Below are 27,413 nucleotides of genomic sequence, written 5' to 3' on the forward strand. Positions count from 1 at the left end.
TGTAACAATGTGAATCAGTAAGTTTTAATAAACTTTTATTAAGTGTCTACTACATGGCAGGCATTATGCTAAGTGCTAGGGATACAAACACAAAAAAGAAAGACAGTCCTTTCCTTAAGCAGCTTACCATCTAATGCTGAAAGACAACACAAAAAAAGGAAGCTGAAGAAAGGAGTGGGTTGGAAAAGTACTTGGGGTAGGGTCACAAAGGAAATGCAGGGTGGCAGGAGATGAAAAGAGGCAGGCCTGGCTGGGAACCCTGAGTAAATGGAGATTTGGAGAGCTGTCCTTGGTTCTGCCCTCCATCTAGTCTAAGCTCCTCATCTGACAGGTTAGGAAGACTCAGGTAGTTAAGTGACTTATCCAATGTCATGCAGGTATTAAGTGAGAGATCCTCTTGACTCCAGAACCAGGGCTCATTCCATGACCAAAAGAATGAAACTGAACTTTGTGTCATCATGATGACCAAGTTTGGCCCCAAAAAAGAGATGCTAAAAAATGGTTCTCTCTCCCTTCATGGGAGGAGAGTGGAGACTAAGGATGTGAAATACTGCAACATCGCACATACTGTAAGGCTCAGGTGACACAGTACCTAGCTTTGTTCCTTTTTATCATTATCATTATTATTATTATTATTACCATTTATTAGAAGAAATGATTCTCTAAGAAGGGGGAGTAGAATGACGTACTTGGAAATAAAGACAATATAAACATGAAGGATATTAATTCAACTTTTTAAAAAGTAATCCTTCATCAGGGATGTTGATGAAACTGTTCAAGGATCTGATATAGTAACTATTTACCATCCAATTTAAAACTTTCATTTTAAAGATAAAACATTAAAAACAGACACAATACCTGAAAGTAACTTTACTACACCCTCTAGATTCAGGGCATGAAGAATAAAGAGCAATGAGTATTGTTCAAGGAAAAGGCAAGCTGTTTCATGACTAAAAGTCATTTAAGGAACATTCCCAGCATCCCCTACATTTGCTCCTTCTTTATTTTTTACTCCTGATGTCAAATAGTCCACTGCCAATTTCAATTACTAAAACTCTCTCAACCTTCTGGTCACCATTGTCAATTCACCAAATGTTGCCATTATTTCTACTCACAAAATCATCTCCTCTTTTTATTTATAAAAATGTATGATAATATATGTAAAAACTGCAAAAATATCTCGGTCATTAGAAGTTGGTAGGTTTAATATATAATTAAAAATAGTTTTAAAATCTAGACCATATAAAGGGCACTTTACAGTTTAGTAGTTTAATAATCTAACCATAAAAATAGTTCAGTGTCAGCCAGAAAGACATACACTTTATGAATACAATGGAATAAAAAAGGCTGGCATATTAAGAAAAGTAATCCATGATTCCCCAGTTGAGACTGACAGCTATGTCCCTCAGTTCCTCTTTGATTTTAAGTGTGGCATTCTGTTTCAGTTTGGCCAACACACAGAGCTTGATCTCCAGGCCGAGGGCTTTGGTGAGGCTTGGAGGCACAGCATTACACACCTGTTTGTGTTTATCTAAAGCACTGCCAATCTGTAGGTATCTAGGAATCCTTGGGACTGGGCACACTCCCATAGGCTCACTACTCAGTGCTGTTCTGAGTGAAGTACTTGACTCTGCTTGCCCATGGTTTCAGGATTAGTAACTGCAGTGCTGAAGAAGACATCTCATTCCGACCTTCCATAGAGCCCAGACCAACGATTGTACCCTCTTCCCAGTGTGGGAAGCCAAATACATCACAGTTCCCTTAAAATTCTCTCATGATGCCCCATTAAGTGAAAATTTTAACTTGTACTCTTCTGTCAACATATCAAATAAACTGGCTTAGTACTTTCAGCATGGAATGGTTCATGTAATTCCTCTATAAAGGCCTCTTATTGCCAGCAATAAATTTAGTATATCAGTGAGTATCTGGATGTCAGAGTCAATCAAGAAGCATTTATTATTTATTATTATGAATCTTCCTTCACCACCATACTACTATGGGGGAATTAATAAGAACCAAGGGAGCATATGAAAAGACACCTAACTTCAAGTAGCTCAAGGACTATAAGGAGAAAGAAAATGAAAACAATTTAAAATGAATATCAATAAACATTAGTTTTATTAATTAATTTAATTTAATAACAAAATAATAGCTAAATAATTTAATTTACTAGATTCATGTTAATAAATTAATGATGAGATTTGCTGAAATGTTTATTGGAGTAGCAGAGAGGCAGCAGAAATGGAAAAAAGGGAAAATCTAAGATATTTTGGTCAAAAAAATGGCAAGAATGACATTTTAACAGATGAAGAGAGGTGTAAAGCCAGAGAGATTGTATCTAGGTTTTTAGCCTGGAAGACATAAGATAGGACTACTTAAAGGAATAAAGGAGAGTTGAAATGAAAAATCAACTTAGCATGATGTAGGAGATGAGCTTAAATTTGGATATTTTGATTTTTAATTAAATGGGGATATCTAAATAGAGATGTCCTATAGGCAACTAAAAAAAAAGATATACAGCGTCCAGACACCGTGTGTATGAGTCTGTGTGTACATATGCACGCATTCAGGAATCATTTGCAAGGAGATAATACCTAAAAGCAAACCAGAAAAAAAAAAAAGGAGAAGTTTTACAGTAAAAGTTGTTGTTTATCCTTTGTTCTTGAAGAGGACACGACATCAAGAAGGTGATCGGAGTCTCATTGGGCAACCTAAAATTGGGAGATGGAAGATGGAATCAGCTGGAGATATAAAAGGAGCAATGAATGATCTGAAATGGTTGGTTGGTTGATTAGGTGGAAGAAAGTGATTTGATTCACAGCTCTTTGTTAAAATTTAAGGAACAAATTCAACTGAATTAGGATCAGACTGCAGCGGTTCAAGTGGGAGACTGATGAGCAGACAGGAAGTAAAAGCTGCAGGTACATGCTCCAAGTATTTAAAAAGTTTAGATCAAAAGAAGAAAAAAAAACCGAGGTACCCAGATGTTAAAAAAAAAAAATCAAGCACACATGTAAAAGATAAATCGCTTTAATTTACTAAATACCTGATAATCAAACCAATAGAATGATTATATTTATAACAAAAATCTACAATAAAAAGAATTTGCTATTTGTTCTTTCTTACTCTAAATCGACGGACCTTGAGAGCTGTTCTAACAGAGGACCAAAGCTTATCAAATATTCTCAACTAAACAATGGTACTTCTCCATTGGGAAACTTCAAGATTAGCAACTTTTCTAGGATTTATGGAGAATTAGAGATTTACCTGGGACGCTAACGGGTTAAGTGATTTGCCCTAGGTCACACTGCTAGAAAGCCTCAGAGGTAGGACTTGAATCTTGGTCTTGACTTCAGGGACAGCCCTTTATGCAACATTGCCTCTATTAATGTTTAGTTTAAAAATATATATGAAATAGAACAAAGAATGAAATAATTATAGCTTCAAACTTAAACAGATTTGTTTTTTCAGTAGCTCCAGAAACAAGCTTAGCAGCCTAACTACAGGGATGTGTTTTTAATTCTTATATTAAATGAAATTCCATTTGGGGTGAGGTGGCACAGTGAGTAGGGCACCAGCCCTGGGGTTAGGAGGACCTGAGTACAAATCCGACCTCCGACACTTGACACACTTACTACCTGTGTGACCTTGGGCAAGTCACTTAACCTCAATTGCCTTCCCCCCTCCAAAAAAAAAAATTAAATTCCATTTAACAACTGAGCACAAGTACTAGACAGAAGATAGAACAGGGCAGCACAAATACTAGATAGAAGTCTGGTCTTGGAGTACAAAAGATCTGGCTTCCAGTGCTACTTCTGACACATCCTAGGTATGTGACCATGGGCAACACATTTAAATGTCTTAGTGCTTAAGACAATTCTAATAAGTACAAGTTACAGATGAGTTGCTGGCCTGCACTGGTGGTAGCAACGTTATAAAATCAGAGGTCCAGTCTGTTCCCAACTCCTCTTCACATACACACACACACACACACACACTCACACTCTTCCTGTTACACTAAACATGAGATCAGCCAATACATAAATGAATCATAACAGCACTCATATCAGGCTGATTACACTGGGGCCTGGAGAATTAATGTATTTAAACTCCTCAATTAAGCAGAAAAAAATTATGGAAACAAATGACATACCATTTTAATTACTGATTGCATCAGATCTTTAATGAAAAAAAAGTTCCTATTTCAAAAGTTTCTGTATTAGCCAAAACAACCCAGAAGCATGTTCTGAACTGAAGCCGAAAAGATAAAAATCAACAGACTCAACAGACCTTTGGATTTCTAAATTAAATTTTTCAATTTCTGTTCTCTGGGAATGCCTTTTGCTCACTTAATCGACTAAGGAAAGCAACTGAACTTTTGCAAAACCTATTAAACAGCCAACTACTATAACGGCTGATTCAGCCTTGACCTTGCCTAGCCCTATCTTAAAGTTCCCAACTATTTTAAAATCAGGATTAGATGAGTTACAGAGGTGATAGCCAATGTATAGGTCAGGCCCATGCAAACTTTCAAGTAAAACACTGGCTGATTTTTTTTTTCCTACATGAATATAACATCAAATTAAGGCTTCAGTGGATCAGACTGACTCTCAGAGAATTGGCAACCCTGGTAAGTCAAAGAGACATCAGATAATAAAGTTTTAACTAGCCTAATTTAAAAAGTTTGGTTAATAACCTGAAGATTAAATATTAAGAGCTAAAACTTTTTCAGTATCACTCCAGGCAAAGGAAGTAGTAATGTAGTGCTTTAAGATGATTTTTCTCCTTATAGTACAGATGTCCCATTACACTATTATATCTAATCTAAACAGCTAATTTCTTCAAGCTCTTTCTGTGCAGCAGGGCAATAAGTGGTCTTAGAGGCTTATTTTGTCTCAATAAAGAGGAAATACTTCTTATTGGAAAGTACATGGCATTCACTAACACTCCCTGGATTTACCAGAGACTTTCCATGGAGTTTCCCTGATTAACCACTCAGGCAGATAACAAAAGCCAAGTCTCCAAATGACCTCTTGCCATTCAGACTAACCACAAGTTTAATCTCAAAGATAAACTTTGTGCCATATCCTTAGAAGTCACTAGGGTTGGTCAGCCTAACTGAATGGATCACAAAGCTAGGGCAGCAGCCATCCCAGGGTACACACTCTAAGCACTTTAGACCAACAGCATTCCTCCTCTCCAGGGTGGGGAAGGAGGGGAGAACCGCAAAAATAAACCACTTCCAAATCAAAATATAAACACACAAAATTCAAAACCAAGAAGGTTATTTTCCATACCACAAGAGAAAATTAGAACTGTTAAGGCTTACAAGCTAACAGTTAAGGACATACTTGATGTAACAAGTTAACAAAGATCCATTAATTTATATTCAAGCAGAGTTCCACAGTAGAAATTACTACATTAAATGATTAGGATGATCTTCTAAAGATTTCCTAAATTTCCAGTAGCCTGTTAGATCACTTCTATGCTGATATGCTATTTAAGAGGCAGATAAAACTACCATTCAGAGAAGAAAATATGTTCATAGAAAAGACACATAGGTATGAGATAATTCCCCTTTTTGACTCAGTTCCAGTATTAACAAATCTCATCTAAATTCTGTCTGGTGAATAACTTTTAAGCATAGGTCCTAAAATTAAGACTTGAGATATTTTTTTAAAAAGAAAAGAAAAAGCTGATTTCAGCAGGATGGTCCTAAAGGACCTAAAGCCCAGGAGTCAGGAAGACCTGAGTTCAATGACAGCCTCAGACACCTTCTAGCTGTGTGACTGGGAAAGTCTAAACCCGTTTGCTTCAGTATGCAAAATGAGCTGGAGAAAGAAATGGCAAACCACTCCAGTACCTTTGCCAAGAAAATCCCAAATGGGATCACGAAGAGTCAGACATGACTGAACAACAACTCTAAAGGACAAGGTGCCTCATCATGCATGAGCATGGTGCAGTGAAAAAAGGGCAAGATTTTGAATCAAAAGATCTTCAGCAGAATTGCTCCCACCCCATCCCCCACTCCTTCCCAATGTTTAGCAAACTCCTACCAGCTGTGGCTTTCCAAATCTAGGCTATGCTCAATCACAGCCTGCTAAGAGTAAGTCAACCCCTCCAGTTCTCTCCTACCCATCCTCTCCTGGATCTTACCCCTCTTCCCATGTCCCACTCCAGCGGGGCTCACCTCTTCCATTATGCCTTCTGGAATTTCCACTCCAATTTTAACACCTTTCCACTCATTTTGTACTTCATGATCTCACCTCTTTTCATCCTCTGGGATTTACAGAGAATTGATACCCCCAGCCATCTTCTTCAGTACTCATTCACCTTCTCTCATAACCCTTTTTCATGTTATTTTATCAAAACCCTAGTCCTGGAGAGGGAATACTCTTTGCTCCCCACTGTCACTTCCAGACTCTCTCTTTGTACCTGTCATTCAGCAGGTATCACTTAGAGACCCTCTGTCCTTTGAAATTCACACAATCTAAATCCATCACCTAGTACAGATCCAGTTATGCCCCCACATTATTCTCCCTCTTTTCTCCAGGGGCTTAACACCTGGTTCAGTCTTCCTCTCCTTCAATTTATGCTTCCTCAAAAACCCTAACTTCCCAATTCTTCTATTTCTTCAAATCCCATGACCTACTCCTTGACTATACCTCAGCCACACATAAGAATGTTCACAACTTTGAACTCGTTACCACCCACAAGTCTTCCACTTTCATGATCAAAAACTTATCCACTCCTTTATCTAATCACAATCTGTCATTCCAAATCTTCCTTTCCCTTGCCCTCAGTTAAAAACTATTCTCAGTACTCAACATGACCTCCAAACCCTCCACTCCTCAGTACTTTCTCAGGCCACGACACCAGCTGTGATATCACTTTCCTCCCTTCCCAATCTCAACTAAATTCAATCTTAACCAATTCCATTCCACCCTTTCTTCTAGGTTCAAATCCTCTCATTCTGCACTTCTCACGCCTTTCCCAAACTCCAAGCCTGCCACCTCTTCCTCTTCTGCACACATACTACTGAACAGAAGAAGAGGAAATATCATAAATGAGCCAACAAGGTAGACTACAGACTCTCAATATCTAACATCTACTGGACCCTCACTGTAGCAGAGAAATCCTTTGACCCCTTAATTCTTTTTCCGACTTTTCAAAAGTTATTCCAAACTTCCTCTTCTCTCCTCAAACCTCTGATTCTTCCCTATCCCCCATACTCTCAATTGAAGACTTCACCTCATACTTTACCAAAACCAACTCCAATGAGCTCCCTCTTCTCCCTTTTGATATACTGCAAACCCCCTTGATATAATACTTCCTTCCCTACTCTTTTCTCCTTTACTCCAAACTCTTATAACGAAGTTACCCTAAGAACAATCCCAATACCCATCCCTTTGATCCCATCCCAACTCTGGGGGTCTTCCCCTCCCAGACTGATTGTTTTATGAAGGTAAACTAGGCCATCTTTTGCCTCAATTCTCACCTAGCCTTTAATTACTGAGTGGGTTTTGCCTTAGACAAACTGATATTTGGGAAAGGCCTTAGCTCAAAAAGGCCAAAGTGTCCACTGCACCTGGAGCCATTGCCAGTCATCCTGACCTATGCCTTGCCACTGGACTCTGATGACTCTGGAAGAGGGAATGAGGCTGGTGACTCTGCACAGCTCTGCCTCACTTAAATCCAATTCACTTGCAAGTGAAGAAATCACCCTCCTGATGTCACTGGTCCTCTTCAAGAACAAAAGACAAACAAAAACAGCCTGGGATGCTTCTATACAAGGGGTAGTTACTGGAAAATGATTATGGCATTAAAAAAAAGCAACAGAACATTTGTTAAAAAGACAGAATATCCCCTGATGGTGATTATTCTAAATGACAGTTATCAATCTGATTATCAGTTCTTAATGTAAATAGTCATAAACACAGAAGATCAGCAGCGTAGGCGGAGCAGTTACAGAACCCAAGCCGTATGTTTTAAGTCATTTTTTTTCTTCTTAAATGAATGTCATTTCAGAACCAGAGCTCTTGAATAAAGGGATGGTCACTAATTCTACAGATGAGGAAACTGAGGCTTAAGGACTCTAACGGACTTGTCCGAGGTCACAGAGCTAATGACTGACAAAGTTTGGACTAGAACCCATGCTTCATGGGCTCTATCGTGGAGTGGCAAAAATAAATCAGACGAAGGTTATGTTAAGCTGTGTTTCCAACGTTATTTCCATTTTAGAGATAAGGAAAAAGACTGCCTGATGAAATGCTTTGCCCAGAATTCACAGAAGGTTCAGTAGGAGATGGGATGGAGACAGCGGTACAATGACATCAGCCCTGCTGTTCTAAAAAGAGTGGAACTGCGCACCATACAGATAGTGCTTTGTCCTACTAAGTCTTATTTGATTCAACTTAACAAACACTTACATGCCTATTTATTTAGGTGCAAGATATTCTGCCAGGGGCTAAGAGATACAAGGAGCTGTGGTGGATAGAGCACTGGACCTGGAGCCAGGAAGACTCATCTTCCTGAATTCAAATCTGGCCTCATATTCTTACTAGCTGTGTGACCCTGGGCAAGTCACTTAACCCTGTTTGCCTCAGTTTCCTCATCTGCAAAATGAGCTGAAGATAACTTGACCTTTTATTTACAACCATAACATCTCAGAGCAAGGAGGGACCTTCGAAATCTTCTAGCTTGTGCTTCAGTCCCATGTTTTCAGTTGTCTTTGTATACTGTCACTTCTCTCCCTTGTCATTAATTCACACGCAGGCATGTTCAGAACTGAATGAATCTTATCAATGAATCAAGCTGCCAAGAAAACCCCAAATGGGGTCAAAAAGAGTTGAACATGACTAAGAGTGACTGAACAACAGCAAAGGAGATACAAAAATAAAAGTCTTTGCCATCTAAGTGTTTATAACCTAACAGAGGAATAAGAGATTAACATAAACAACTGCAACAAGTTAGACTGACAGGCAATACAAATGAGGTCAAATAGAGTACCATGGGAGTCTTCTTCAGCATTTATTAGAACAATGATATATTTGTTTATAATTGACAAAATAATCCAGTCTAAATGATTTTCCCTATGTCCTCTTTAAAGGGCAGCGAAATACTCCTCAACTTAAAATCAGGAGGCAATTGAGACCTCGTCCCCACCTTGGGAATATTGCCCCGGTGATTCTTTGTACTTCAGTTTCAGCATTGATTTTCACAAGAGTTTGAATTACAAATTTTCTCCCCATTTCTACCCTCCCCCCCCCACTCCAAGATGGCATATATTCTGGTTGCTCTGTTCCCCAGTCAGTCCTCCCTTCTGTCACCCCACTCCCCACCCATCCCCTTTTTCCCTTCCTTTCTTGTAGGGCAAGATAAATTTCTACACCCCATTGCCTGTGTATCTTATTTTCTAGTTGCATGCAAAAACTTTTTTGTTTTTGTTTTTGAACATCTGTTTTTAAAACTTTGAGTTCCAAATTCTCTCCCTTCTTCCCTTCCCACCCACCCTCCCTAAGAAGTCAAGCAATTCAACATAGGCCACATGCATATCATTATGTATAACCCTTCCACAATACTCATGTTGTGAAAGACTAACTATATTTTGCTCCTTCCTAACCTATCCCCCTTTATCCAATTTTCTCCACTGACTCTCTCCCCTTTCGAAAGTGTTTGTTTTTGATTACCTCCTCCCCCATCTGTCCTCCCTTCTATCATCCCCCCTTTTTTATCTTCTTCCTCCTTCTTTCCTGTGGGGTAAGACACTCAATTGAGTGTATATGGTATTCCCTCCTCAGGTCAAATCTGATGAGAGCAAGATCCACTCATTCCCCTTCACCTGCCTTCTCTTCTCTTCCTGAGAAGATAATTTACCCCATTCTATCTCTCCCTTTCTCCCTCTCTCAATATATTCCTCTCTCGTCCCTTAATTTGATTTTATTTCTTTTAGATATCATCCCTTCATCTTCAACTCACCCTGTGCCCTCTCTCTCTCTCTACATATATATGTGTATATATATATATATATACATACACACACACATACATATATACATACATATACACACACATATATACATACACACACACATATATATGCATATTCCCTTCAGCTACCCTAATACTTAGGTTCATGAATCATATACATCATCTTTCCATGTAGGAATGTAAACAAAACAATTCAACTTTAGTAAGTCCCTTGTGATTTCTTTTTCTTATTCTTTTTCCTGATTACCTTTTCATGCTTCTCTTGATTCTTGTGTTTGAAAGTCAAATTTTCTATTCAGCTCAGGTCTTTTCACTGCGAAAGCTTAAAAGTCCTCTATTTTATTGAAAATCCATATTTGGCCTTGGAGCATGATACTCAGTTTTGCTGGGTAGGTGATTCTTGGTTTTAATCCTAGCTCCATTGACCTCCAGAATATCGTATTCCAAGCCTTTCGATCTCTTAATGTAAAAGCTGCTAGATCTTGAATTATTCTGATTGTTTCCACAATACTCAAATTGTTTCTTTCTGGCTGCTTGCAGTATTTTCTCCCTGATCTGAGAGCTCTGGAATTAAGCAACAATATTCCTAGGAGATTTCTTTTGGGGATCTATTTGAGGAGGTAAATGGTGGATTCTTTCAATTTCTATTTTGCTGTGTGGCTCTAGAATATCAGGGCAGTTCTCCTTGATAATTTCTTGAAAGATGATCTCTAGGCTCTTTTTTTGATCATGGCTTTCAAGTAGTCTAATAATTTTTAAATTATCTCTCCTGGATCTATTTTCCAGGTCAGTGGTTTTTCCAATGAGATATTTCACATTGTCTTCCACTTTTTCATTCCTTTGGTTCTGTTTTATAATATCTTGATTTCTCATCAAGTCAGTAGCTTCCACTTGCTCCAATCTAATTTTTAAGGTAGTATTTTCTCCAGTGGTCTTTTGGACCTCCTTTTCCATTTGGCTAATTCTTTCTTTCAAAGCATTCTTCTCCTCATTGGCTTTTTGGAGCTCTTTTGCCATTTGAGTTAGTCTATTTTTTAAGATGTTGTTTTCTTCAGTGTATTTTTCAGTAGTTTTTTGGGTCTCCTTTAGCAAGTCGTTGACTTGTTTTTCATGGTTTTCTCGCATCCTTCTCACTTCTCTTCCCAATTTTTCCTCTACTTCTCTAACTTGCTTTTCCAAATCCTCTTTGAGCTCTTCCATGGCCTGAGACCAGTTCATGTTTTTCTTGCAGGCTTTTGTTGTAGGCTCTTTGACTTTGTTGACTTCTGGCTGTATGTTTTGGTCTTCTTTGTCACCAAAGAAAGATTCCAAAGTCTGAGACTGAATCTGGGTGCATTTTCGCTGCCTGGCCATGTTCTCAGCCAACTTACTTGACCCTTGAGTTTTCAGCGGGGTATGACTGCTTGTAGAGTAAAGAGTACTTTGTTCCAAGCTTGAGGGGATGCGCTGTTGATTTCAGAGCTATTACAGCCAGCTCTGCCACACCAGCACTCCTCCTTCCCCAAGAACCCCCAACCTGGACTGGACTCAGATCTTCAGCAGGCTCTGCACTCCTGCTCTGATCCACCACTTAATTCCTCCCACTAGGTGGGCCTGGGGCCAGAAGCAAATGCAGCTGTAGTTCTGTAGCTGTCCCACCTCGGCTGCCCCCTGGGGCAGTGGCTGAACCGTGAACTCTATCACCCTATCCCCAGGAGCTTTTCCCACTAACCTTCTCTGTTGTTTTTGGTGTTTGTGGGTTGGGAAGTCTGGTAACTGCCACAGCTCACTGATTCAGGGGGCTAGGGCCCGCTCCACCCAGCTCCTGGTCTGGTTGGTCCACGCTGCCCACACTGGGCTCTGCTCCACTCTGCTCCCAGCTCTGTGCAGGATAGACCTTACCCAGAGACCATCCAGGCTGTCCTAGGCTAGAGCCCTGCTTCCCTTCGCTATTTTGTGGGTTCTGCAGTTCTAGAATTGGTTCAGAGGCATTTTTTATAGGTTTTTGGAGGGACTTGGCAGGGAGCTCATACTAGTCCCTGCTTTCCATCCGCCATCTTGGCTCTGCCCCATACTGTACTTCAGTTTCTTTACATCCATAGGCAGCTAGGTGGCAGAGCGGACATAGTTTTAGACTTGGAGTCAGGAAGCTCTGAGTTCAAATTTGACCCCAGAAACTTACCAGAGAAACCTACCAGGTCAAGCAAGTGACCCTGGCAAGTCACTCGCCTTACCACCTGCCTCAGTTTCTTCGTTTGTAAAATTGGGGCGATAATAATAATGGCACCTACTTCCCAAGGTTGTTGCAAGGATATACAAAATGTCTGTAAAGCACTTTGTAAATCCTGCAAACCTTGTGCAAACTCTGTGATAAGCAGTGGGGATACAAACAGAAAACCAAGAGTCCTTATCCTAAAGGAGCTCCCATCCTAAAAGTGGGAAAAGATACATACGGAACAGGCAGAAAGAAGAGCCTACTTGTCTGAGAGGTGCAGGTTAGGAGAAGGGCTGATTCCATGGGGTCTGAGGTCAGTGATGGGGTGGCTCTGGTTTGCCCACCAGGCTCTCAGCCTCTTGAGCCAGGTTGGCCTACACTTTGGATGAGAGGGTCCGAAAGAGATCCCTACCAATCCTGTGTAATTCTGGGAAGATAGATCCCTTCTTGGCAGGGCACTTGGACATTGGCTGGCCCAAACTAAATGTGATCAGTGAAGTTTTTTTGCTGATACTGTTAACCACAGGATAAGGGTTCAAGGTGAGTTTTCAAAGATAACAAAACTTAAACCATCCTGCACTCCAATATGCCCCTACCCTAATTAGCTTTATGTGTTCAGCCTACCTCAAACACAAAAACAAAAATGAACGGTGCGCTCCTATGTCCTAGCTATCCTCCCAACACTGTTCGCAACATAAGTTACAGTGTTTCCATAAAACAAGGCAGAATGAAAAAAATTTTCCTACATGTTTTTCTCCCACAGCTCAGATAAAAGAAAACATAAGCATGTGATTAAAAAAGATAAGAAGGCCTGCTGGGATAAAGTATCTTTAGGGACTATAAAACCCACAGAGAGATGCAGATGAGCTCGGTACCTAACTCAATGTTTCCATGTGGAAGGAAATCATGGCAATACAGGTGGCAGTGGCAGCAAGATGAACCCAATTAATACCGGAAGGGCAGGACAATAGCAAGGGCATGGGAGCCAAAGTTAGCTTTGCACAAATGAGAAACAAGGGGAAAAATTCTTCTGTGAAAAAATAATAGAAAGGGAAAAAAAATAATAACTAGCATTTACATAGTGCTTTAAGGCTTGCAAAGGAGAGCTAAACAAAAACACAAATGGTTTGGCGTAAAAGTACATCAATCTCAACAGGGAAATAAGTGAAGACAAGGGGAGGAGGTTGTTTAAGGATGATAACACCCTAGAAGGAACAGATGCAGGCACAATAAACTTTCTGATCCTGAAGAGAGGACGAAGAAAGGATTTCTTAAAAAGTAAATAACTAGAAACTAAGAGGGTGTCTTCAATGGCCCCTCAGGCAACTAGGGAACGTCTGAATAAACTATGATTTATTCCTATTAGTTTATTGGAACCCAATTGCATTTGAAGAAATGATGAGATGATTTCAAAGAGTCCTAGAGAATATGAACTGGTGTGGAAAGAAGGAGGAAGATTCAAGAGAACAATTTTTACATGAGGATAACCACATTGTAAAGAAAAATAACTTGGAAAGACCTAAGGACTCTGATCAATACATATGAGCACCCTTGCCTCAGGGGACCTATGATGAAGCACGTTATCCACCTCCTAACAAAGACATAATGGGACTCAAAGTGCAAGAAGAGATGAGTACTTTTGAACATGGCTACTCTGTGGCCAAGTTTTGCTTGCCTATGCTTATTTGTTACAAAGGATTTTTTTTCCCCTTTCAGTTTTTAACTGGGGAGGGGATTGGAGGAGAGGGTGGTTAACAACAGTGGTAAACAAAACATTTTTATAAATACACTAAAGAAAACTGAAGTTCAGAAGGAAGCACAGAGTAGTAGCTCAGCTTTGAAAGGTGTGTAATTTCATATATATACATGAGTGTGTGTGTGTATATACATACACATGTATGTATATATCCTCCTTTTGTGTCCTGCTGTGAATATAGCAATGGTTTTCTTTTTTTATTTTTTTGGAGATATTTAAGTTCAGAATAAAAATTAAAATGAAAAAATTCTTTAACAAAATAAAATGAGGAAGATGGACTCAGGTGGCCTCTAAGGTCTCTTTAAGCTCCAAATCACTAATCCTATGTTTGTATTTGGATAGAAATTTGCCGAAACTCCTTACGGTTGCACATCATCATTAAACATCTCTGGCTCACTCTCTTAAAAAAAAAAGATTACATTACATCATGGTTTCTAGAATAGGAGACTAGGGGAATGGTAGTGCTTCTGAAAGAAACAGGAATCAGTAAAGAGTTAGTTTGGGGAGGGGGAGGGAAAATGATTCGTTCAGCTCCGAACATGCTTGTGTTTGAATTAATGACAAGACACTGAAGTGACGATATCCCACAGACAACTGGAAACGTGGGACTGAAGCACAAGCTAGAAGATCTCTCAGGTCCTTCCTTGCTCTGAAATGTTATGATTGTAAATAAAAGGTCAAGTTAAAGATGCAGATTTAGGACTCATCCCCATCAAGTGACTGTCATAACAATGGAATGAGCTCACAAAGCCAGTGTTAATGAAGGAAATGGTTCTGATACACAGAACTTCCCAAAACTCCAGCCCCCTTTCTCTAACATGCCCAGCCAACATCTCAAATGCAGGACTTCAAAAGCCCAAGTTCCTCATTTTTCTCCCCAAAAGCCACCTCACTCTTCTAACTCTATAAATGTTTGTTGACAATTATTTTTGTGGATGGTACCATCTTCCTGAAATAAGATAATAATAATAATATAATAAAATAAGAACTAACATTTTATAGTGTTTATTACATGCCAGACACCGTGCTAAGTGCTTTACAAATATCTCATCTGATCCTCACAACAGCCCTGGGAGTAGGCGCGATTATTATCCCCATTTTACTGTTAAGAAAACTGAGGCAAAGAGAAGTTAAGTGACATGCCCGGGGTCACACAGCTAGTAAGTGTCTGAGGTCAGATTTAAACTCAGGGCTTCCTGGCTCCAGGGCCTGTGCTTTAGCCACTGTGCCACCTAGCCACCCTACAGATAAAGCTGGAAAGGTGGAGGCTGGGACTAGATGGTGGAGGGCTAAGGTGATCAGAGTGGTGATGTCTCATGAAGATGAACTAGTTACTGACTTGATGTAGTGAAGGAGGTGACCAGGAAGATGGTACCATCCACAAAAAATGATAGGAAGCATATCAGAATAGAGGCTCAAAACCCACTTCAAACATTCAATAGGTACATGATCAAAGGTCTCTTAAGCTCTCCAAAGTTCATTCCTCACCTATAAAATGAGAGTACCAACACCTAAAGCCCTTTTTACATGGGGTTTTTGTGAAGGGAAAATTAGATAATACATGCAAAGCACTACTGAGATCTCCAACCACTATGTGATTATCAGCTTTGTCAGTTAGGCACAATCCATCTTCTAGTCAAACTGGACTTGTCTGCCCTCTCTGGACTCCATGGGTCTGTTCTCACCATTTCTCATACTGTCCTTACCTCTCACACCCTTGTCTTCACCTCCTGAAACCCATCCCTCCTCCTCTCTTTCAAAGCCAAATTCAGTTCAGTTCTATAGAGCCTCTCCTAAGCTCCCCTCCCCCCAGGCGAAAGTGATCTCTCCTGCCTTCACAGCCATCTCCCCAGAAGGATCTTTCTCATCGATCCTACTCTCCTTTGTATCAGTTATCTATGCACTTATATCTCCACCCCATTCCCCCGTGAGACAGAAGCTCCTAGATGGTATCTGGATCATATATCTCTGTAACTCCAGTACCCAGCATATCATACTGCCTTGCTTAATAAATGCTTCCTAAATTGTTTCTTTTTTGTTGAATCAAATGGACAACTTTTTCAGAAGCACATCTCTTCCACAGGATTAGCAAATGGATTCACAGAATACCCTTTTCCTCACACTATAAAATATCATTGCATGCTAACCTCAACCTTTGGAGAGACCAAGTTCCATCTCCCTATGGCATGGCATGAAAGAACCCACTAATAAATGGTATTATAACTAGTTGGAGGAAAGGCACTAAAAACTTAAACATTCACAAAAGACTAAAAATAGAAATATGTGTGGGTAGTCTCATTATGTTTTGATACGCTTATGTTTGGGATTGTGGAGGGAGGAGAGAAAGGGAGAGAGGGAGAGAGGGAGAGAGGGAGAGAGAAAGAGAGAGAGAGAGAGAGAAAGAGAGAGAGAGAGAGAGAAGAAAAGGGATAATGACAAGGAGAGGCACAGTGGAAAGTATCATGGCTTTGCAGTAAGAGAACCTCAGTTTAAATCCTAATTGCAATACTCACTATGTGACCAGCTTCAGCTCCTTATCTGTAAAATGGAGGGTTGGACTAGGTTACCTCTAGGCTTCCTTCCAGCTCTTCCCTCTGCCTTAGCCCAATGATTAGCACAGAGAAAGTGCTTAACAAATTCTTGTGAATGAAGAGCAGTATCTTGGAATTGCAGAGTTTTAAGCTTACTAACTTAGTTATGAGTATGAACAACACAGCATTCCTATGGAAAACCTCAGCATTCTATAGAAAATATAACAAATTAAAGAAAGGAGGCCAGGAGTCAGAAGAGGACTAGAAATGTCTCCATTTAGAACAACACATTAGAGGCAACTAAAAAGTGATTAAAAAGACAACTTTATGATAGAGCCATGCTGTTGATGGTGAAAAGAAAGAAATACAAACAAGATGAAAAAAAAGAAATAAGTAGCCCCATGTGCAGGCAAACAACAGTATTAGATTAGTGCCTATGTGGTCATAAGGTTGTATTTTGAAGAAAAGGCTAAGTTACTACAGCCTATCATTTCCAAAGTAAGAAATAAATTGGGCAATTTAAGGAAAGCAATGACTATCTGTCTAGTTTGGGAGCAACTAAACTAACCCCAATTATTTTAAATTTTAAAAAAAAGAGAATTCACAAATAGCATACTATCATCCATATTATAAGGTCACCTTAACAACAAAAGAAATGTCATACTATCTCAGCCCAACTACTGTCACTGAATGTATCTGACACCTTCAGTAGGAGAGTATATGTTCAAGAGTTCCCACTTTACCTGTCAAGGATCTTAATCTTTCTTGAGCCCTGCTTAATGTCTTTAGCTTATAGAACTTCTTAGAGTAATGAGTTCCATATGTTTATTAGCCACTGAAAAAGAAGTATTTCCCTTTACTTTTCCTGAAACTACCTCCTTCCTAGCATTCTACATTTGTTAAGTATTGTCTGGGGTTATCACATCCCTACTTTTAAATTATACTACTTCTCAGCCTTCATCTTCTTAAAGAGTTCTAATCTTTTTTTTTTCCCAAGAATCAAATGACTAAATTCCTAAACTGATAAGTACAGATGCCTGTCCTTTAAAACAGATTAAAGTGACCTTAAAATAATATGCTATTTAAATGTTTTAAGGCTTTTTGGTGTGGTCAGGAGTGTCTCAAACTGTAACCCTCAAAGAAATCCCTGCCTGAAGTTGTTGTTGCCCATCCTTCTGTTTTCAAAGAGGACCAATGACATCATGTGTGATGTCTTGACTTGCACGTGAGCTGGATTTAAGTGAGGTGGGGTTGCACAAAGTCATCAGGCTAACTCTCTCTTCCCGAGTCATCGAAGTCCAGTGGCAGGACACAAGTCAAGACAATCCTCAATAACCCAAGATGCAGTGGACGACCTTGGCATCTCCCATATCTGACCAAGCTCTAAGCACTCCACAGCGCCCACTTCAAACACCTTTGTGGCCATTGGAACAAATTGTTCTCATCTGCTCATTCCACTTGAGAATGTTTTCACATACTTGGGATAGACATCCCCCTGATTCACCCACGCAATTTACCGGGTGTGGTTGTTGCACATGCTGCAGCTTCTTGGAGCCACAGGGGAGAGTAGGGTAAAGATGGACACCAAAGGTGGATGGGCATCCCTGAGAAGGACTCAGCAGGCCTCACACCAGAGGCGCTAGTCCTCCCTGAACACGCCATACACTGTCTGAAGTAATTTCTAGACAAATTCACTTAAGGATACAAAAACAAAAAAGGAACAACAGGTACAAGAAAAGATAAGAGCCCTGAACTTTTCAATCACTCTTCATGTACAAACTATTCATTTCCTGGGCCGTTTTAGCTGATTTTTACTTTTTTGGACTTTGTCTAGTTCTAACTTCTTTACACAAATTATCCCAGGTGTTACATCCCTAGAGTCCACCTGTAGTACTCTACTTGTGTCTAAAATAACTATATCCATTATCACTGATGTACAAAAGCCCAGCTCAAATTCACTATTTCTTCATTTATTTTTAAAAAAAAGCTTTGTCTAAATAAATGAAGCCCTGAGTAGCCAGAATCAAAGCCATCACTAGTGTCCATCAGAAGTTCTTCAAAACTGAAACCAATTGGGTCTGCTGAAGTTTGGAAAGGAAGTAAATTAAACAGCTAAAGCTATGGGAAAATTATATCCAGAAGTCTTTTATATTATAACTTTCATTTTCATAGAATTTCTTCAACTACAAAAAGTATTATTGGTATTGAGATACAAAATACTGATCATTCCTTCAAAAGGAAGAAGTCACGTATCTATGTGAAACCAGGGCCCGTAAAAATGCATATTTCTGGATGGAAAATTCCAGTTGCCAAATAGAATTTTGCTGAGATTGAGTACCAAGGTTTCTTGACTTCTGGTCCAGTGATCCTTCCTCTATATCCCATTGGAGAGCAGAAAGACATTTTCTTCTTTCATTATTCCTGTTAATCTCCTACCCTATTCAACATATTTTCTGAGATTGTCTTATAAAGGGTATTGGCAAGAGTCTGCTGGTAAATTTTTAACAACCAGCTTTGTGGGGGTGGAGAATGAAGTGTGAGTATATTAACATTTTATCCATCACTTTCTTAAATACAGACAATCAACAAAGCAAATTAATCAAACCCTGATTTGCAACGTTTGGTTATTTTCCAGATGTAAATACTCACAATGAAAAATTAACAATAAGGTAGAATTGGCTCTAGCATATCTCTAGATACTGGTCAAATTAACTTAAGAACCCCCCCCAAAAAAAATGTGCCAAGAACTGCTTCTGCAGAATGAGGAAGATAGCAAAGAACATTTTATCTATAGAGGGCAGGACGTGACCATGACCTCTACTTACCATCATTGAAAACTGTCCCTGAGCCAAATAAGGAAAAAAGATGTAGTAGGGCTTCAAGAAGGTTTCCTTGTGAATAGCACAGCACTGGAAAGCAAAGATTTTCTTTAAGTTGCCATCCATGTCATATCTTGATTATCTTGAAGTTAAGAAAAAAAAGATACTATCTGTATTCCCCAAAACAAAACACCCAAATCAGATTTTATCTTGCCACTGTCCAAGTTTCAATTTCAAAGGGTGGTAGAGAAGAAATCCCTCATAGTCCCTTCAATCTCACTTCATATTTTGTAGTTACTATTTCAGATTTATGAAGAGGTCCTAGATCTCTTCACCTTTGTTGTCCTAAACTGGATTATTTGTGAAGCTCGAAATAATCAATATTTTAAAATATATTACTTCTTTCTGTTAATAAAAGCTACCAAGTATATAGCATCTTAAAATTGGCAAACCATTTTACACATATTATCTCATGTGATTCTCTCAACAACCCAACGAGGTAGATTGCTATAATTATTTCTGTTTTGCAGATGAGAAAACTGAGGTTCATAAGGGTTAATGTGATTTGCCCAGAGTCACACATCTAAGTGTCTTAAGGATACAAACTCAGATCTTCCTGACTTCAAAACCAGCTCTCTATCTACTACCCCACACTGTCTTCCTAAGAAAACAACAAAGCACTGCTGGATGGTGTCTAAAATCCCTTCTAGAGTTTACAAAATTATCTTAAATATATTAATCCCCCCATATCTGTTATGAATAGCATCTTCATATTCATACGTTCTAATTTTCTGCATTCCCCAATTTTAAATGGGTAGTTTTTTTCTTGGGATTTTTTTCGGGTGGCTTTGTTGTTAGGAGGTTTTTGTTGTTGGGTTTTGTTTTTTTTCTTTTTACTGGATGTGAGATTTCACTGGCATGAGAAATTTCAAACTAGTAAACTTCCTCTGCCAAACATAATTGGCAACAGTTCCAGAACAGAACAGCCATGGAAAACTGTCTGGGTTAAGTGACTTGACTGGGGTCACAAAGCCAGAATGTATCAGAGGTCACTATGTGTCAGAGACAAGACTTCAACCCAAGTCTTCCTAACTCCAAGGCCAGCTGTGTACCATACTAAACTGCCTCTCCCAATATGAAGGATATATAGACACATATTTGTGCATATGTAAATATAATTCTAGTTCCATCCTTGCCCCTTACTGTCTGAAGCACACAAGAAGAAGAAGCTGGTCTGATAACGTGCTAACTCCTCATTGGTTACATAACATAAATCTGACTCACTCCTATGACCACATGCAGACTTAGTCTATTGTTTGTCTAGTGACCATGGCCACAGCTACAGCAACTCTGCACCCACCTTATGCCATCTTTGCTCCCCACTAGCTCTGGATTCTGCTCCATCTTGGCCTGGATACCACTTATCATTCAACAATCCACAAATCTGCTGTGTTCCCTGAAATTCTGTTTAATTTATCCTTCTATTCTTTTAACGATCTTGCTTGTGGGTAATTCGATTTTCTACTCAGCTTATTACTGCAGCAGCCCATGTTCCCTGATCATACTACTGATACAGGTGATTGCTGACAAAGAGACAGGAAGAGTGTTTCCCCTCAAGGGAGGGAGGGCGAACTAGATGATCAACAAAGTCCTTTCTATCTCTAAAATTCTCTGCTTCTATGAAGAGTCTTTCCCACAGTGTATACGCATTATCACCATTCTTCGATCTATAATCATAAACAATATTTGCAGAGCCAATGTTCAGGGGTCCCGGTTTGCCTGACAGATTATTTGGTACTATACAGATTAAAACTAAGCCTTTCTTCATAAAGAAAGATGACCTCCTTATTCAACATCAGAAGGACATGTACTCTTCGTGTTCCCTCCAATATCTGGACATGAATTTTCCATGATCTCTTTCCTAGTTTGCTTGTGTCCAGCAGAATGTAACAAAGACAACTGAGGTTTTGGATTCAACCTTCACACCTGTTTCATCCAACACAGATGAGCTGAAAGGTGAACAGTATTAATAACAGCAGAATAGTTATAATACGTAAGTCTTGTCTTTTGATAGTAAACAACACTGCCGACGGATGGGTGCACAAACCTATCACTAAGCTGAATTTTGAGAATGGCAGCAAGAACTAAACTGGCACCTATGGAGCAAGTGGGCAGAAAACTATCATTACTCTTGACTTCAATGTGGCACATGACACCCCATTCACAACACTGACTTTCTGAAGGAAGACACTGAGTCTTAATCTGTTTTTCTCTGCTTAGGCTAGCATGGGAAGGAGGATTTCCCTATACCAATGAAATCTGGTCTGGTATTTAAAAAAAAAAAGTGTGGTAGTAGCAAAATAAGAATTACCTCTTACACTTATCTAGAGCTTTAAGGTTTGTATAACAACTTTTAACAGCCCTGCAATAAAAGCAGCACAACTACTGCTATCACCATTTTACAAATGAAGATATTGGGACTCTGAGATTTGTCCAGTCACCCAGGTAACAAACAACACTCGATCTCAAGGCAGACGACCCTCTGACAACCACTTGTGATACCTGTGACAAGTTAGCTTATTTCTCCGAGTCTCAGATTTTCCATCTACAAAATGAGAGGGGCTGACTAGATGGCCTCGGAGGTCACTTCCAGCTCTAGACCCTAAGAGAGTGAGGTCTCTTGACCAAACCCAGGTCTCTCGACTATAAATCCTGAGCTCTATGGATGCCACAGTCCCTTTCAAGAATTAATGTATCATATTATGACAGCTTTCTCATAAGGTTAGGGACAGTTTTAAGCTGATAGACAGCTAGTCCTGCCTGGTATACACCTCAGTCCTATGCTGGATGAATCTTAGCTCCGAGAACTAAAACATTGAATGTCCTTTTCTCTCTTCCATACAATTTCTTCCTAATCTGTGTGCCTAGGCTTCCATAACAGGTACTGTCACAGAAAGTTTCCCAGAGGAGTGAAACATACCAACCAATTCTTCTACCTAGTCTTCATTATTTCAAACAAGAGCAAAAGAAGAAGGGATTCAAAATCAATACCTTCAGTAAAAAATAATCCCAACCTGCTTCCTGTTTCTGGCAAAGAAGCTGACTGTCCTCAGTGAGACAGTCTGAAGCTTACTGGAAGGTTCTGTAACAAAACTTTAAAAACTGTCCTCATCAAAATGTTTGCAGTCCTGATATAGGGATAAGGCAAGTCATTCTCCTATAAAAATGGCCTTTAGGGATATCCCCCTGTGCCCCGTGGTTAGTCAAACCCTGATTCCAGAATGTTGATTATAAAATTTCCAAAAAACAGCCTAGGTTCATAGCCAGTACCTCATCAAACCACAATTGTAATGAAAAATTTGGCACTAACCTACTTCCCCTTCTCCCTCCTGACTGGCAACCAATGAGGTTTTTTAAAATACCAAAAATAGTGTGGGCCCACTTAACAGAACCATTTTTGTTTTTAAAAAATAAATTACTTCTTTGTACTTACATCAAGACACTAGGTTCTAGAGAATATGCATTATCTCCTGTGTAACATTCCCTGTAATTGAAAGATTATTTTTAAATAATGTAGAAAGTTATCTTCTCAAAACAGATGCTCAGCTCCAAAACCTGGCTTATTTTTTTAATGTATTTCCATTTAAGTTCTAAGCTTTAGCAACTGACTAGGTCTATTGGGTTCTACTTTAATTTGTATCACTGACAAAATATTAATCAGTTATATTAGCTGCATCCTAAATTCTCTACCTGAAAATTGGAGCCTAAATTATACTCCTAGTCTTACTTAACTGAAGACCTAGGAAATGTTGCTTACATTACTTACAGGAGAAGACCTTTCCAGTATTATTTTGTTAATTTTGTATATAACCTCAGGAAGGAGACTGGATAAAAATGCACTGTGTATATTTTGTTGATTTTTCATTTTCATTAAATTTTTGCCATTTTTATATGACTATCATGCTAGTAAGCATTCATATGTTATCCAACTATATATTTCTCCATGGCAACACAGTTGTCTGTGACAGTCTAGTCTTTATATACCTGTCCTGTATGTATATCATCCAATTTATACAAACTAAGAGGCAAGAATCAAGGCTTGTAAACTGGTTCTTCTGACTACTTAATAAGTGCTACTTGATGTATTGATGATGTCACAGAAATAAAAGTTGGCTAAACTATTTTGAACTGTTGTGGGGGGAGGAAGAAGCCAAATATAATTAGTTTCTACCACAGAATATACTGGACCACAGTCTTTTCCACCTCCTTTTTTTTCTATATATAATTTTAACTTTCAACTATAGTCAACCATATAGACATTTATTTATTTATTTATTTATTTATTCTTGTGCCTCCTGCCCTTCTGGTAGGGAATTTTTCCTTTAAAGGAGATTTTTTTTCCCCCAATTGAACAGGACCATGGTAGGTCAATGTAACAGATTTCTGCCTGTAACAATTTCATTGTATTGACTCACCCTCTTATCTTACAAAACTAACTTAATATGTTTGGTTCTTCCAGTCACCCATTTATCAAGCTGGAAACAAATACCACAGCTGCCTTTTGTTTTGAGGCCTCATTGTTTATAAAAACACTCTCATATCTCTGATCCTGTAAAATTTTAAGCTTCTAAAAATATATTCACTGGAATTAAGTGTGTTCATCACTCTGGGTTCTGGGTTCTCAAAGGCAATGCCCAAATAACACAAGCTCTAGGAGGGTCTACAAAGAGGGAAAAAGAAAGGAAGAGAAATTTCTTCACCACCCCCCAAGATTAGGCAGTTTTTTTAACTTCATGGAGAATTCTAGCACTATATTTTTTAACAGTTTCAAGAACATACTCTTCCAAGTAGTACAGTTGAAGAACGCAAGTTCCTTTTATAAATAAATGCCTTAAAGACAACTAGCTCTTCCAAAATCCACAGGCCTCTTACCTGCTATGTCACATTCTCATGCACCTCTTTCCCAGGCCTTTCAAAAGGAAAGAAGGTATAAGAAGAAGAAAGGGAAAATTAGTTTAAACCTCAGATATCTGAACCACAGCTTGGATATGAGTGGAAGGTGGTAAATCAAAGGGTAAAGGTTCATTTAATCCCTCCCCCAAACAAACAACCAAAACAACCTATTCACCTATTTTGTATGACATTTGGCATAGCAAAAACATACATTGCTTACCGTGTAAATGCCAATTCTACAAACAGCAAATGAGATCTGGATACACTCAGACATTCTCTAAAAGATTAAAATAAGAATGAGATTGCCAGTAAGTGTACATACTACGGAATTTACTTCTTTCCCTTCCCCTTCCCTTCACCTCCCACTTTGGAGAAACTTGCTATGCCAGAAATAAGTAGTCTATCAAGTGATCAAGGATATTCCCTACCTTTCGGCTATCCTGACTAGCCTAAGAAAATATTAAAGTTCAGGGAACAATAAATGTCACTACCTTCCAATTAGAGAATCATTTTTAAAAATCATTTTTACAAGGGTAATTATCCTTTAATATGTATTTCTTAAATATAATTTCCTGAAAATGCTATTGTAACAGCTTTAATTAAAAAAAAAAAACATAGACAAGACTCTTTGAACTTTAAGGGGGTTTTTTTGCAGGGATTAATTCTAAACATTTAATCCTTCTCTACAACAGGATTTGGCCACTACTCCATAAATACACTTTATACATCTTTGCCTTTAAGTGCACTATTATGCTTTTACTAATACAAAATTTTTAAGAAATAACAAGTTTGTAAATGTAGGCCAAACTTCTGGAAGAGGCCAGTAGCCATTACTCTCTCAGAACTAAAGACAGCTGAGGCCAAATAGCTATGAGACAGCAGAAGAGTTCTGATAAGTAAGCTGAGCTCACTCCCATTTCCATGTCAACAAGCTCTAAGTGCCAGGCACCGTTGGATGATTGAGTCATCCCCCATGAAACCACCGCCATGCTTGCTACCAGACGTGAGTAATAATTTCTTCTTTAACACAAAATATTCATGTGAAATTAGTTAAAGGATGAGACTTTCCCTTCTTCTTACTAGCACACCAGTAATTATTTCATTGGACTGTCAACTAAAGGCTTCTCTAAACCAAATTCTAATGCCACAATCCCCAGGAGCACAACATGGATCAATTATGGCTTTATCTATTGTGCCAAGTGTAGCAATGATATGGAATCCCCACCTGGGATTTTCCACCAAAGGATGAAATGCTTTCAAAGAAGCTTTCCTTGTTTGTAGCACAAGCAATCAGATCAGAGGATTATTCGAGAGCATTGGATCTTACCCTTCAAAACAATGTCAGCAATAATACTGTGAGAATAGTGGGAAAGGGAAGGGGATTTATTGACATTAAAAAATATATATACAGTGGCGCACACACACACACACACACACACACACACACACACACACACACGATGAAAACTAGAGTCAAAGATGTTTGTTGATCTGAATTATTTAAGACAAAACTTTAGGTTATCAAAGGTTTCCAAGTATTCACTGATTTTATTTTATAATTTAAATCAGATGAGGATTTCGCTTTTGAAAAACTTCCATTTTTATGGCATCATTAATGAACTTCCTTTAGCATAACAGGCTTTTCTGAACTAAAATGAACAAAACTCAACTAATATTTGAAAGGGTAGGAGGGTCAAATTAACAACCCATTGTAGGATATCTCTATTTTAGAAGTTTGTATATATCCTCTGTGTCATAAAAGGAAGGGATGTGGTACACAATAAGGGAACATTCACCCTTATAGTACTGCCTGCTAAAAGGACTGCCTCCTTTAAATGAGGGGTAGGGGGACATACTCTTCATTTACTAAAAGTCTTGTTTCCTACTTCTTTCCTCCCCCCAAAAGAGAAAGCATCAATTTGGGGGCTACCAAAATAGTTTTTGCTTTTGTTTCTTGAAAATACCCTAATTGTTCCATATGTTCATTCTTACCACTATTCCTTCTTCTGAGTTCCTAGCATTCTACCTCAGGGCCCATCTGCCAAGTCAACTTTCCTACCAATATATTTCCTGCATTAGACTCAATGATCAATGCCAAAAGGTTTCTCTACCCTATAAGTGACTAAGAAAAATGGCACTGTGATTCTCATTTGGGAATAATGGAAGAACTGGATTTAAAGAGAAACTAACATTTCACTACTCCACCAGCATCCGACACACTTCCATTTATTTGCCTTATTTCTAATTCCAACCCATAGATCACTTTGATCAACAAATTATTTTTATCACTTTATTAAGGGACTTTTCTTCCTTGATAAGCACAGGCATGGCTGTCTCGGTCTAATCTGCACGTTCTCCACAGCTTCACTATGACCACTGGGTGTGAGAAAGAAGTCAGGGGGCTTTTTCCAGATTGTTGCCCTCTATTAGCCTCACCTTAGCTGAGATCTCTTCCTGCTCAAAGGATGATAAAAGGATAGAGCCAAAACCAGTTACTAGTCTGCTAAATTTGACCTAAGTTGCTTTTGTGGTGAAAATAATTTGTATAAGAGGAGGGAGTAGGGAATACACTGTGTTTGAATTTTTTGATTTACTTACAGTTTACTGCTGTTTTCCCTAGGGAAGTTTGAAGGCAAGCATGAAAGCAAAAAAGAAAAAGAAAAACCTTCAGAAACAACAAAGTTGAAAACAAATATTATTAGCAGAAAAGTCTATAACAACTTAATCTGAAAATGTATCAAATCTTAGTCAACCAGAGAAGAGATAAACACATTTCTTTGCCAAGAGAAACAACGTACAGTTTCAAATATAACTCTCTCTTTGCAATCCTTCATTCTCACAAAAAGCAAAGGGGATTGTCAATTCATTCTCTTCCCTTGTCGGGAAGAGAATGTCAAGTTAACATATAGGATCCTGTAGCAAATTAGGCAACTGACAATTGGGACACGGCTAAACAAATAATGGTGTATGGATGTAACAAAAAATTTTTGTTTTGTAAAAAATGATAAAAGGAAATAATTCAGAGAAACCTAGGAGAACTTATTCGAGCTGATAATAGAGGGAAGTAGAGTAGAACCAGGAAGGCTATTTACAATGATTACAACATTGTAAAGAAAAACAACTGTGAAAGAGTTCAAAACTACGATCAATGCGATGGTAAGTGAGAACTA

General features: G+C 38.8%; 1 protein-coding gene across 2 annotated transcripts in view; it reads right to left on the bottom strand.

The window, feature by feature from the left end:
* The window catches only part of ARL15 (ADP ribosylation factor like GTPase 15), a 523,367-nt gene that overhangs the window by 450,831 nt on the left and 45,123 nt on the right, over positions 1 to 27,413 (bottom strand). Inside the window, exon 2 of one of the 2 annotated variants that reach the window (XM_036760625.1) lies at positions 24,464 to 24,520. The exons of the other annotated variant lie outside the window; for it this stretch is intronic. Within the exon in view, the coding sequence (XP_036616520.1) occupies positions 24,464 to 24,520 (57 nt within the window). The remainder of the gene's footprint in view (positions 1 to 24,463; positions 24,521 to 27,413) is intronic. 2 annotated transcript variants of the gene reach the window in all.

The sequence above is a fragment of the Trichosurus vulpecula genome, chromosome 1 (genome assembly GCF_011100635.1).
Source record: "Trichosurus vulpecula isolate mTriVul1 chromosome 1, mTriVul1.pri, whole genome shotgun sequence".
Taxonomy (NCBI): Eukaryota; Metazoa; Chordata; class Mammalia; order Diprotodontia; family Phalangeridae; genus Trichosurus; species Trichosurus vulpecula.